The sequence below is a fragment of the Vulpes lagopus genome, chromosome 3 (genome assembly GCF_018345385.1).
Source record: "Vulpes lagopus strain Blue_001 chromosome 3, ASM1834538v1, whole genome shotgun sequence".
In the NCBI taxonomy this organism is placed as follows: Eukaryota; Metazoa; Chordata; class Mammalia; order Carnivora; family Canidae; genus Vulpes; species Vulpes lagopus.
Genome location: NC_054826.1, coordinates 28,713,710 through 28,726,472, shown reverse-complemented (window position 1 = coordinate 28,726,472; position 12,763 = coordinate 28,713,710). Strand labels below are relative to the sequence as shown.

The following is a 12,763-nucleotide window of genomic DNA, read 5'->3' as shown; positions in this document are numbered from 1 at the left end:
CCACACAGCCAGTAAGTGCCAGTTAGGGCTGGGACTTGAACTCCAGTCTGTGTGTCACCAAACTCCTCCCTTGTCATCGCCATGCCACCCTGCCTGTGGCCTTTGGAGTAGATTTCCTTGTTAGCTGCGAATCCTAGCCCCAACGACTTGGTTGTGTGACCTTTGGTGAGTCACATAAGATTCCTGTGCCTCAGTTTCCTCATCTGTAAAATGGGGACAATATGGTCCCATTACAAAGAGTAGATGAGGTCAAGTGTGTAAAGCTCTTAGCACGACCCATGGCCCAAAATACGTCCTCAATACACAGTAACTCTGATTGCTCTGCAGTAGGGACAAGATGCAGAAGCTGGAGCATAGGTGGATATTACAAGGATGCACACTTCTCCTAAGATAGGAAGGATTTTTCCTTTTTTTTTTTTTTTTTTAAGAATTAGCTTATCTAATGATAACATTTGTTTCCTTCAAGGATATTACAAAGTGTACACATGCAGGCTGGACAGGCTCACAGTAAGGATGTTAGAAAGAAGATTCAAATAACTAGAAGGAACACAGTACTCCAGCCTGAGGTCTGTCTCCTGGAGACGTCTGAGGCTACTTACACACGCCCAAGGCTCTGATCACCACCCCTCCCCAGAGCAAGGCCTGTTCTTCCAAGGGACTGGAGCCCACCTGGCTGAAAGTTGGGCCCAGGGAAACAGTGGAAGGAAGGGCAGAAGGGCGGACAGGGAGGGTGCAGGTGCCATGTACCTTCAGCCACTCCTCGGCTTGCTCCCGGCTCTGCAGTGCCAGCACCAAGACCTCGGTAGCCCCCTGGGAGAAGCGGAGCTCGTGCCTCTTGTGGCGGCTGTCCTTGGGCATGTAGGTGACGCTGCAGACATCCAGCGCCAGCCTCAGATGCGGCTGCCGGTCCTTGGAGCTTTTGTAACACTGGACAGGAAGAGAAGGGGTCACCCTTCTGGACTGGAGGGCAGAGGAGGGAGATGCCCTTGCATGAAGGCTTGAAGGAGCGACCTCGACCTGCCCCCCGCTCCCCCAGCCCAACTGTGGGTACTGCGTGAAGACAGGGGCTGTGGCTATTCATCTCAGAGAAGAGAAGCCTGGAAGGGGGCGTCTTTGGACAATCTTCAGATCTCAAGAGCCCCAGGGGCACCGCCATCTATTAGGAAGAGGCAGATTTTAGCACAATACTAGGAAGACCATTCTAGTCTAAAGAACCAGAGAAGAAACAAGCTGGCTTGGAAGGAAGCCAGCTCCCTGCTACTCATGTGCTACTAGCAGGAATGTGGGAGAGAGGATTCTAGCAGAGATGGACGGTTGGGCTTAGGAAGTCAACAGTTTATCAATAATGATTCTCACTTCCCGATTCTTACTGTGAAGCTAGCATTACCTTGATATCAGAACCTGACAATGACACTACAAAAAAAGGAAAACGATAGGCTAATCTCAACATGGTTGCAAAAGCCCTAAAAAAACTACTTGCAAATAGAAATCCCAGACACATAGAAAAGCAAACCGTATCAAGACCAAACAGGGTTTATTCTAGGATTGCAAAAGTGTATTAGCTTTCTAAAAGCCAACCCTATAATTCATCATATGAATAGAAAAAAGGGAGAAAAGCCACATATCTCAATAGAAACAGAAAAGGCATTTGGTAAAATTCTTCATGTATCTGTAACATAAATTCTTAGCAACCTAGAGATATAGAGGGGGAACTTCCTTAATGTGGCAATAAGGAGCTTCAACAAACCACTCACAGCAAATATCAGCCTTAATAGTGAATTATTGCAACTTTCCCTTTGAGATCTGGACTGACACAAGGGTGCCTGCTCTCACCACTTCTATTTACATTGTGCTGGAGATCCCAACCAATGCAGTATGTCAAGAAAAAAATGACAAACGGAATGAGAAGAAGTAAGTCATGACCTTTGGATTGGTTCTGGCCTGGGGTGAGCTTTTCACTGCTCCAGGATGAGAAAAAGTCATGTTTCAAATGGATAGATGTTGGGTAAGGCTTGTCAACAGATTTCGGGGTAAAGAGCTATTATTTTTTTTCTGAAATTATGTCTGTATTCCTACTCTGGAATTAAAGGTACATTTTCTTTTATAAAATGATGGTGATGAGAAATGGCAAATTAAAAAAAACTAAGAAAGCAAGTTCCACAGTAAGTGCCGAATGGGCTCAATTTTAGAAAAGGCGGATGTGTGGAAATATGTATATTAAAACATAACAGTGGTTAGCTCTTGGTCAATGGGATTATAGGTGGCTTTAAAAAATCACTTTTGGGGCTCCTGGGTGACTCAGTCGGTTAAGCATCTGCCTTCTGCTCAGGTCATGATCTCAAGGTCCTGGGACTGAGCCCCGTTTCTGGCTCTCTGCTCAGTGGGGAGTGTGTTTCTCCTCCCTCTCCCTCTGTGTGCGTGCTTTCTCTCTTTCTCTTGTTCTCTCTCAAATAAATAAAATCTTTTTTTTTTTTTTAAAGATTTTATTTATTTATTCATGAGAGATAGACAGAGGGAGAAGCAGGCTCCATGCAGGGAGCCCGACGTGCGACTAGATCCTGGGTCTCCAGGATCAGGCCCTGGGCTGAAGGTGGCGCTAAACCGCTGAGCCACCCGGGCTGCCCTCAAATAAATAAAATCTTATAAAAACATTTTCATTATGTTTTTCTCCAGTTTTATACGTAAACACATTTAGTTGCATAATGAAATCAATAAACATTGTTTTAAAGTGATAAAAAATTCACTGGCGAAATAAAAACTTGTTAAAGTCTATGTCAGGTCTTTGAGTGTGTGTGCATGTGTGTGTGTTTACATTCTGCTCTAGTGGGAGAGCCCTTATCTCAGAAGCACTGAGCCTCTGGGCACAAAGCAAGCCCAGAGGACCTGGGGTAGACACGCCTGCACACGCACACAGAGACACACACACGTGTAAGTCCATGTGAGGCCTAGAGGCACACTTCCTCGGCCACTCACCAGGAGCTGGTCCTCCTTGATGACCGTCAGCTGCTTGGCCCACTGCCCGAAGCGCTTTTTCCGCAGCAGGAAGGCGCATATCCTGCAGTCCCTCACCAGGTGCATGGAGGCCTCCTCCGAGGGCCACTGGTGCGTGGGCTGTGGCCCTTTCCCTTCCTCCTCCTCGTCGTCGTAGGACTCGTAGGAGCTACTCATTGGGTCAGAGTCATTGTCTGTAGGAGCCATAGGAAATGACCCGTTACCATGTCCTTGCCTGGGAGGCACCTTCTGACCCTTCCACTCTGGGGTTCAGGGACCAGGAGGCGGTGGACTTCAGTTGTGATCATGATGATCTCTATACCCCGACACGGGCGCTGTGTTGTGTGGATTTACCAGTGGCTCTGCCATCTTGGTGACTTCACTTCTCAAAATTTCAGTTTTCTCATGGGTAAAATGGTCACAATCAATGACAGTAACTACCCCACTGGGCTCTTAGGATCAGTAACTGCAGAGCGTTCAGCCCAGGGTCTGGCACTCGGTGGGTACCCTGCTTACATCAGCTATTGTCATACCCCACCATCTTTGTGTCCTTAGTCTCAGGTGATTCTCACAGCACCCAGAAAGTCCCCATTTGACAAAGAAGGCAACTGGGGGCTAACAGAGAATAAATGATTCATTCAAGGTCAGTCACCAAGAGGCAGGGCAAAGGCTAGATCCAGGGCTCCCGGTTCCATGCCGGTGGTCTTTCCACTGAACCCTGGAGTCACTGAGTACAAGGGCTGGAGGCCTCTGTGGTGACCCAGAGGGCCAGGTACACATGCATGCCAACAGTTTAGGCCAAGGTCTGCCCTCTGAGGACAGGACCATTCTGAACACCCTCCTGGCACTTACAGGAGTTCTTTAGCTCCCCATTCATCCTGGTGGCGGGGTAGCTGCTGTCTGCATCCTCGTAGTAGCCATCCATGATGGAATGGGCTGGGCTGCAGCCATCTGTGGGGTTGGCAGAAGGAGCGGCACCTTGGAGAAAGGCAGGCAGACTGCAGGGGCTGTGCCTGGGGCAGACCCCAGACCCCTGCCCCTCCTCAGGGAAGAGAGAGTGTAGCTCCCCCTAGCTCCCGGGCCAGGATGAGGGGCCTCCTCCTCTCTGAATGTCATCTGCTTTAGCTCCCCACATGCTCTCTGCTCCTGTCACCGGCACTGCCCTGCTGGGCCCTGTCATGCCTCCAGGCCCATGTTTATGCTATTCCGTGTGTTCTCTTAGCTTCTGCTAGAAAACTCCTACTCATCCTTCAATACCCAGCTCAAAGATCTTCCTTCTGACCTTCTCAGACAGAGAACTGTCAGCACCTCCTAAGGGATCCCACAGCATTGGTGTGTGTGTGTGTGTGTGTGTGTGTGTGTGTGTGTGTGTGTGTCTTGGTCACAGCCCTGATCTCCGAACTGCAAGAGGTGGTGCTCCAGCTGCCTGGGCTTGGCCACCCCCACCCCCAGCATTTGCCACCCCAGTCCTTCTCTCCCTTCCTCATGCACACACCCCCTCTCGTGATGGCAAATCTCCTAAACCTCTGTGACCATGGGGAGGAACTGGACTAGAGGAGCTAATGGTAGAGCATACAACAGTGAACACAACAGCCCCCTACAGCAAAATTTCCCAGCATGCTCCCACTCAGGGGGAAGCACAGTGCAGGGGTGGAGGCTACCTTAAATTGTATTCTGCATCAGCATTACGGGGGTCTCTTTAAAATGCAGATCCCTGGGCTGTCTTTCTAGAGATTCTGATTCACCCATGTGAGCTGAGCCAAGGAATCTTCATTGTTAAAAAAAAAAAACAAAAAACAAAAACCTATGTAATAGGAAATTAAAAAACATGTACAGATAGAACTATATGGAACTCCAAGAAATCAGATTTTTTGTCTAAACAATTAGGTTATTTTGAGACAGATGGTTCCTGGGGCACATTCTGAAGGTCAGTGGGCTAAGGGCAAGTGCTTTGGGTTTGACGAGATTGGAGATTGAATCTGTTGCCACCATTTATTGAGTGACCTTGGGAAAGAAGCCCACAGTTTCTCTGCATTTCAGGGTCATCACCTTGCAGTGACGTGAACAATTCCCAACTTGGACTAGTGATACAATGCATGTAAGCTTCTGGCACAGTGCCTGGCACATAGAATGTGCTAGACACATGCCGGATGTCATTATTATGACTTTCTCCTTTGATTCCTACAATGTAGGGAGGTAGGTATGAGCCCCATTTTACAGATGAGGGCACTGCGGCCACACACCGATTGCTAGCGGCAGAGCCTGGATGAGAACTGAGGTTGCCAGCTCAGGGAATAGATGCACATCCCCTCTTCCAGGAAGACTTCCTTCACGCAGTCCAACTGGCTCCCATACCACACTGTTCTCAAAGTGCTGCTCTGGGCTCCCAGCCCCTGCCATCCATCTGTTTCCTGAGGACAGCAGCACGCAAATTCCCAGCGACTAGAATCCCTAGTGCAATCTCCCAAGTGATGATCAGAGTCTGCTTTTCCCAGCAGGCCCTCTGAGGCCTCAGATGCTGGCAACATCCTGTGAGATGGACGGGTGGGAGGCCAGGGTGGGTGGGGAGGCTGGTGCGATAGGGAAGAGGGAGGGGACACATGGGCCAGCGCTCTTGAACACCTGGCAGGGCTGGACACTGTGTCAGAGGAAGGATATTCCCTGACGAGCTTGGCACCCTCTCTCTGGTCAAGCTCTCTGGCTCTTCCTGTGGCCCGCCCTTCCCTCCTGCCCCGGGATCCCTGCTGCCCCATCTGAGAGGAGTGTGAGCTCTCTGGGGAGGTAGAGGAGCCTCACCCAACTGAGGGGCTTGACCTGGGATTCAGGGCCCAGCAGCACTTCGTCCTCACCTTCCTGTCCTGTCCTCAAATGCATAAAATAGAACAAAGTCACCTGCTTTGCATCCAAACAGCAGCAACACAGACAGCAAACTCTCAAGACTGAAGAAAGCCACAGATTACCACGTCCAACCTCACCATTTCCCTTTAACTAGTTTATTAATCACAACAATGATATACCACAGTAGCCTAAGGTGGAAAGAACCTGAGTGTCCATCAACTGACACGCGACTAAAAAAACATGTGGTCTATCCATACAATGGAATATGATGTGGCCATAGAGAGAAATATCGATCCACACAGTGATAGGGGTTACCCTTGAAAACAGGGAAATGAGCCAGACACAAAAGGCCATGCATTGCACGGTTCTATTTATGTGAAATATTCAGAATCGGTCCATCCATTGAGACAGAAAGCAGATCGGTGGTTGCCAGAGACTCAGAGGAAAGAGTGACTCTCTAACAGGTACGGGCTTTCCTCCTTGAATGATGACAATGCTTGGGATCTACGCAGTGCTGATGGTGGCATAACATGGTGAGTGTACTAAATGCTACTGAGTGGACACTTGAAAGTGGTTGAAATGGTCCATTTTATGTTACGTACGTTTTGTTACAATAAAAAAAGAAACCTATGCCCACGATGATAAGCATGATCAGCACAAAGAGTAGGAATGGGAAAATATGTTGCCTTCAGCCAGATTTCTATTCATTTCCCACAGGGAAATATTGCTAATGGTTTCTTGCACATCCTAGAAAAATTGCTAAAATGAATGCATGAGTGTGTGTGTGTATACCCCATTAAGGAACAAAAGGAATCACATTATAGGCAGTATTCTGTGTTTGAGTTTTTTCAATGAATGTTATCTTGGAGTTCATTTCTGATCAGCACAGACAGACCTGTTTCATTTATTTTTTGGCAGCTGGAAAATATTCTACTGTGCTACTGAATGACGACATGGCATCACATAATCATTGTCTTATACAAGCTCAACTACGAATGCTGGGTCACCCCAAACCCACATAATACAGTTTCTTGTGTATAATGTTAAGTTCCTATATCCAAGCCAGTGACTTATCTGATCCTCAAAGAATCAGCCATTTGTTTCAGTGCTGGAGGAAACACTGAGAGATGAGTCCAAATCCAAAGACTCTCCTTTGTGGCTGATTTAAGAGCTTTTTCAAAGGTAATTTGTACCAGTGCCCTTTAAATTATTTTATTTTATTGTGTTCACCTGTCAGTAAAAATGTAACCATATAATGTACTTCCACTTATTTGCGTGTAAATTATATATGTATATATGTATAGACTGCTTACAGGAGTTATGCTATTATTAGATTATAAATGCTCCAACTCTAAAACATTCACACAGACATTTTAGGAAGAAGTGTTGAGCTAAATATAAGTAAAGCTCCTGATACCTCTTCCTAGATCTTTTCATGAATTCCCTGGGGGGCCACACTCTGCTCAGAGGACCTTTTGATTTCCTCTACGTGCTTTTTCACCCTACATGTTGGCTTTTTAACTTAACCTGCCTATAAGGTGAGAGGCCGAAGGACAAACTAGTTCACCAGGTCCACGGAGGAGGGGCACTTGGGCGAGCACCAGCTTCAGTGCTAGGGACCAGGACACAGTGGGCCTGTGTCCCTCTATCCTGGCACATTTATATGCATGTATCCAGCCCCTTTCTTATTTTCAGGGTAGGAAAGGCAGTTGTGCAAGGCTGCACAGAACTGGGACTGGAACCAAGCCCCCCATTCCTGGGGCTACACCACTGGCCTCCCCCCAGCCTCCACTAGAGAGGCCGGGGACTCAGGCAGCTCCTCCTCAGGATGTGAGCCGGGTGGGTATGCAGCTTGGAGCTCCAGTCCTAGCAGGACACACAGGAGCTAGAGGAGGGGAGTTCCCCACGAGACCAGAACTTACTGTGGGAGCTGATGTACTCGGGGGACTTGCCGGGTCCTAGGGGAAGGGCCTCTTCATAGTAGTCCTCGGGTGGGGGCCTTTGGGGAAGCGGTGGAGGCAGATCGGCAGCCTGAAGCGGGGGATAAGGGAAGTGGATAAGACCAAGAAGGCCCATAGAGGAGAGGGAGAGGCCGAGCGACCAGCAGGAGGCTGCAGCAGAGATAGGCAGGAGCCCTGAGGAGGCAGGACGTATAATCTCTGAACGTGCAGCTGTAACTCCTGACAGGGTGGCAGGAGGGCAGAGGTGGGAAACCCTGAGAGTTTGCTTGGTCCTCTATTATCTGCCCAACTTATTTTGGCATCCGGGCTTCCCTGTAATATCTAAGTTTTGTGGACTGCTTCAGAGATGTAGTTAGGCTTTGGAGTAAGTGCATGCAGTGATCAAAAAATACTGAGTTCTGCTCTGCTCTGCAAGCCCATGTACAGACCTGTGAGGAGCAGCGGGGCAAGCAGCTGGAAGGCATGGCACTTAGGGAGGCAGCATAGCCTCAGGGCTAAGTGCTTAGACTCTGGGGCCAGGGCACCCTTCTTTGACTGGGATTAAGCTCTGCCACTTACTCGTGGTGGGACATGTCGCGTACTCTAAGCTCAGTTTCCTGACCTGTAAAAGGGGATAACAGAGGTGCCAACCTCATTCAGTTATTGTGAGCATGTGGAGCACGTAGCAAGGGGTCCACCATTGGTACCACTGGATGGTGATGATGACAGTGAATTATGCAGTTGACGGAGAGTGTTTGATGTGATTACAGGCCCCTTGCCTTAATTCCACAGATGAAGGCTGGGAACCCTAGATGTGATGACCCAAATCTTTCTTTTGTAAGTGAAGAAACAGGCTCAGAATGGGGAGGTGATTGGTCTAAGACCACATAGCAGCTGGAAGAGGGCAGAGGCCACCAACTCCTAGTCCAGAGCTTTCCCTAAGCTCCACGTTTATGACAGCAATTAGAAGTTGGGGTGCGGAACGTTCTTTATGCCCGAATGGACAGGTCGGTTCACCTTGTTATCCTTGCTCAGCATGGGCATGGTGAATAATACATCATGAGAGTCATCGAAATGTTCTCACAGCCTGTTCCTCCCCTTAGAACAGGGACCTGCAGAGCCAGGAGGCTCCCAGGCACTGGGGGGAGAGTTTCCATGGCCACCTCAGGGGGACAGAGCGCCACAGTGTATGGGGACCCAGACCATGACTCACATGTCTCAGAGGCGGGCTCTTGGCTGGCTCAGGGCTGGCTCCTTTGCAGGGCTCCCCGTCATCCTCTGGCATGTCCCGGAGGTCGCTCAGGTCACAGTCTACCGAGGTTCAGGCCATTGGGGCAGAGAAAGCCAGGGATGAGCATGGGAGAATGGGAAGGAGCCTGGATTTGGGGATTTGGGGTCAGGGGGCCTCTATCACCTCTTTCGTTACTAACGGTGGGCAGACGACTTCATCACTCTGAGACTTGGTCTTCTCGTCTAGAAAGTGGCTCAGCGTTGCCACCTTAGAGCCAGGCCCCCACCCAATCTGAGGGCGCTTCCAGAGACTGGGGCAGTGGGGCTCCCACATGCAGGGAGAGGACAGCTCCCAGCTGGGGTGGGGACAGGGTCACTTACCAAACTCTTCAAAGAGGGACTCCACAAAGCTGGGCCCGGAGTGGAGGTCCGCCGTGTTCACATACAGGTAGGAGACTTCTTTGGCTGTGGGGAGAGGGGGAGCACACCTGCACTGAGGAGGGAGGGGACCTGCTGCTGCCGACTCTGAGGAGGGCCGAGTCTCCCCGCCCCCACCACCGGGACTCAAACCCTCTCAGGACACAGCACTGTGGACAAAGCACGTGCACATCCTAAGTGAGTTGTCTGGTTTTCGAACTTTGTTCTTATCTTTCTATTGTTCCTAAGCATCTCCTCCTCCAAGGGGAAGGATGCTCAGAGCACAGTACAGAAAACAGAGACTAGGGCTGCTCTGGGGATGGCAAGGGGACAGGGCCAAGCACAGTTGGCAAACCGCTGCCCCTCCCACCCTCCCACAGTCCCGTGAGGGCTGCTGATGCATCTGCCTGTTTTGTCACTGGAAGTGAGGCTCGGAGAGTCCCCTGGTGGTGGTGCCCCCTGCCCATCACTCAGACTCCCCGCTACCCTGCAGGACACGGCGTGGCTCGGCTCATCAGAGTTTACTGAGCTCTGGGCTTTCCGTTTAGCAACGTGTGGGCTGACCTGGGGTGTGGAGGAAAGGTGGGAGTGGATGAGGAGGCCTTGCTGCCGAGCAGGCAGTGGGGCAGAGAAGCTGTGCGGGTTAGAGGGAGGAACATGACGGATGCCACCGGGCCGGTGTACATCTGGCCGAGGCGGTGTGTGACGTGTGTGCTGTGTCTGCTGTGTGTCACAGACTGCGTGTGAGTGTTTTGTGAGAGTATGTGGGGTGGAGAGATGCGCTGTGTGTCCTGTGTCACATGAGCTGTGTATGTGAGAGCGTGCTGCTGGTGAGGGTGTGGGTGTGTGTCCTGTGAGCGTATATTTGTTAGGGGTGTTCCATGCAGGGGAGAACGTGCTGTGCGTATGAGTGTGGCATGTGTGCGTGTGTGAGTACGTGTGGCATGTGCATTGTGTACACGAGTTTCAGTGGGTCAAGGATGGAGGGGTATGAAGAGCATAGCCAGGTTGGAGAAGGAACAAAGCGGATGAGGACACGGGCCAGGCCACGACAGCATTGCAAGCCTCACTCTGAGGCTTGGGTATCCTCAGGCCACAGTCCCTGGGGAGCTACTGCAGGTTCTTGAGGAGCTGGGGGGGTTGCCGATGGCTGACCTGGGAGGGGCTGCAGGCTCTGCAGGATGGAGGCCACAGCCATCTTCTTCTCCAGGGCAGTGTCGCTGAGGTACTCATGGTCCAGGAGGCTGAGCAGCCCCGTGAGCTCAGGGAGCAGCTGTTCCAGCACTGAGGAGGAAGCACAGGGGCTGGGTGTCAGGATCCTGGCCCTGCCTCCACCCCCCAGAGGCCAGGGAAGCGGGGGTTGGGGGGCGGAGGGCAAGGCGGGTGCAGCAGGGAGACCTCAGAAGCCCTCCTACAGCTGTCCCAGTGCTGGCCGCCCACCTCCCAAGGGACAGACTTGCGCAGTTAACCATGACATTCCTCTGGGCCTCCCCACTCTGCCTCAGACCTCATATGGCCTTGGCCTGAGGACTGACATTACAGGGTTCAGCCTGGCAACTCTGAGCCCAGGTAGCCTGAGCAGAGGCTCTTAGGCCTGCCTCTGTCCCAGCATGCTCTCGGCTGTCCAGCCCACAGGGGTCTTTCCTCACTGCAGCTCGGGGCTCAGTGCAGGTCCCAGGCTGGAGCCCCTGGCCATCCAGGACACAGGCAGGAAGGGAGCCTTCCTGTCCCATCAGTTCATACACTTCAATCTCTGGAACCTTCTGTTTCCGGTGCCTTGATGGGAGCCAAACTAAACATTAACCCTTCCCACCCCAGGCCCCAAACCTTTATCATCGGTCTTTCTGTGCTTCACCAGCATTTTTCAAACTTGAGTGTATAGAGGAATTACCTTGGGATCTCGTCAAAATGCAGAGGCGGGCTCAGGTCTAGGTGGGAGGCTCTGCATTTCTAGTGAGCTCCCAGCTGATGCTGACACTGCTGGTTGAGAGGACGTGGAGTTGCAAAAACCCTACAGCACACAGTCCTTTAAAGACTGGAGCATGCCATGACCATGATGTCATTCATGTCTCCCTGTCCCAAACAGTCACTTGGGACTTGATTTGCCTTAGCCCAAAGACCGGCTTCGTTACAGTAGTAGTACTGTCTTGTTTTGCCACTTACTGGTCACTTGTGCCAGATACTAAAAGCTAACTGTGTTGAACAATTATTGTGCACTGTGCTAACCCTTTTGTGCTTATAGTCTCATCTAAATTTACTACCAAGCATTTAATGGCTCAGAATGGTTAAATAACTCCTCCAGGGTCACACAGCCAGCAGAGCCTCGACTGGCCCTGGCTCCCTCCCTCCCTTTTAGCCACGGCATGAGATTGCCTTGCAGTATTTTATGCAATCCTTACCAACAAGCTTTGAGATAGGTCCCATGATCACACCTACTTTTCAGAGGAAGAAACCAAGGCTCAGAGAAGAGAAATGTCTTGCTTGCAGTTACACGAAGGCCACAGAAGAGCCAGGCCTTTGACTTCTAGTCTCCAGACTGCCAGCCCCATATGTTTCTCTCCACCCTGGGCCCTCCTAGGGCAACAACCAGACTCCGACTTACAGCTACAGGGTCTGGGTGTGTTAGAGGGGCTATAACATCGTGCATAAGAGAGCCAGCCCTGGAGCCAGACTGCCTGGTTCAAGTTCAGGTTCCATCATTCATTTATTGTGGGACCTTCACAAGTTACTTAGCCTGTGACTCAGTTTCCTCCTCTACACATGGGGGTAATAATAGCATCCGCCTTATAGGGTTGCTGTAAAGATGAATTATGTCATGCATGAAAAGTGCCTTGCCCCGTACAGAGTAAATGCTCACCCCAGGGCAGCACCTGGGAGGTGATGGCGCTGCTGCCATCGTGGTGTTTACCACACTGATCTGTGCTGTGTGGGTCTCCGCGAGTGTCTGCTCCCGTGGCAGGCTGTGAAGCTCGAGACGGAGCAGACGGTCTAGGGGTCTTGGCCTCTTTAGCACCTAGTCTGGGGCCTGCTGAGTGCTGGTGCTCCATGTGTTTGATGAGAGAGGGCACAAACAGATGACTGTGCCAGGACTTTTTTTTTTTTTTGGCCAGGACTTTTAAAAATAGAAACCTTATGTATGGATAGTAGCACTTGGTGGAAAAAATATGATGTGGCGGTCTCTCTGTGGCATTCCATCATCACCTTAGATCTGCTGGAAATGAGCTAGAGGCTGATCCTGTCAGCTACCACCTTAAGAGCTCTCTCTGCCGCTGGGCACTGAGGTAGCGGCTTTGCACGCCATGCCTCATCTGTGAGCAGCTCCCGCTGGGATACCTGTGTTCCAGAAG

At 50.8% G+C, this 12,763-nt stretch overlaps 1 protein-coding gene across 3 annotated transcripts in view; it reads right to left on the bottom strand.

Annotated features, from left to right (window-relative positions):
* Positions 1–12,763, bottom strand: part of AFAP1L1 (actin filament associated protein 1 like 1) — a 58,201-nt gene that overhangs the window by 20,010 nt on the left and 25,428 nt on the right. Inside the window, exons 1-8 of one of the 3 annotated variants that reach the window (XM_041748207.1) lie at positions 10,857–10,908; positions 10,572–10,700; positions 9,381–9,464; positions 8,983–9,080; positions 7,752–7,860; positions 3,844–3,942; positions 2,974–3,185; positions 748–927 (exon numbers count right to left, since the gene is read on the bottom strand). In XM_041748207.1, the coding sequence (XP_041604141.1) occupies positions 748–927; positions 2,974–3,185; positions 3,844–3,942; positions 7,752–7,860; positions 8,983–9,080; positions 9,381–9,464; positions 10,572–10,700; positions 10,857–10,893 (948 nt within the window). In that variant the 5' untranslated portion in view covers positions 10,894–10,908. Of the gene's footprint in view, positions 1–747; positions 928–2,973; positions 3,186–3,843; positions 3,970–7,751; positions 7,861–8,982; positions 9,081–9,380; positions 9,465–10,571; positions 10,701–10,856; positions 10,909–12,763 lie in introns of those variants that run through there. The other 2 variants (XM_041748205.1, XM_041748206.1) reach the window with 2 other exon arrangements.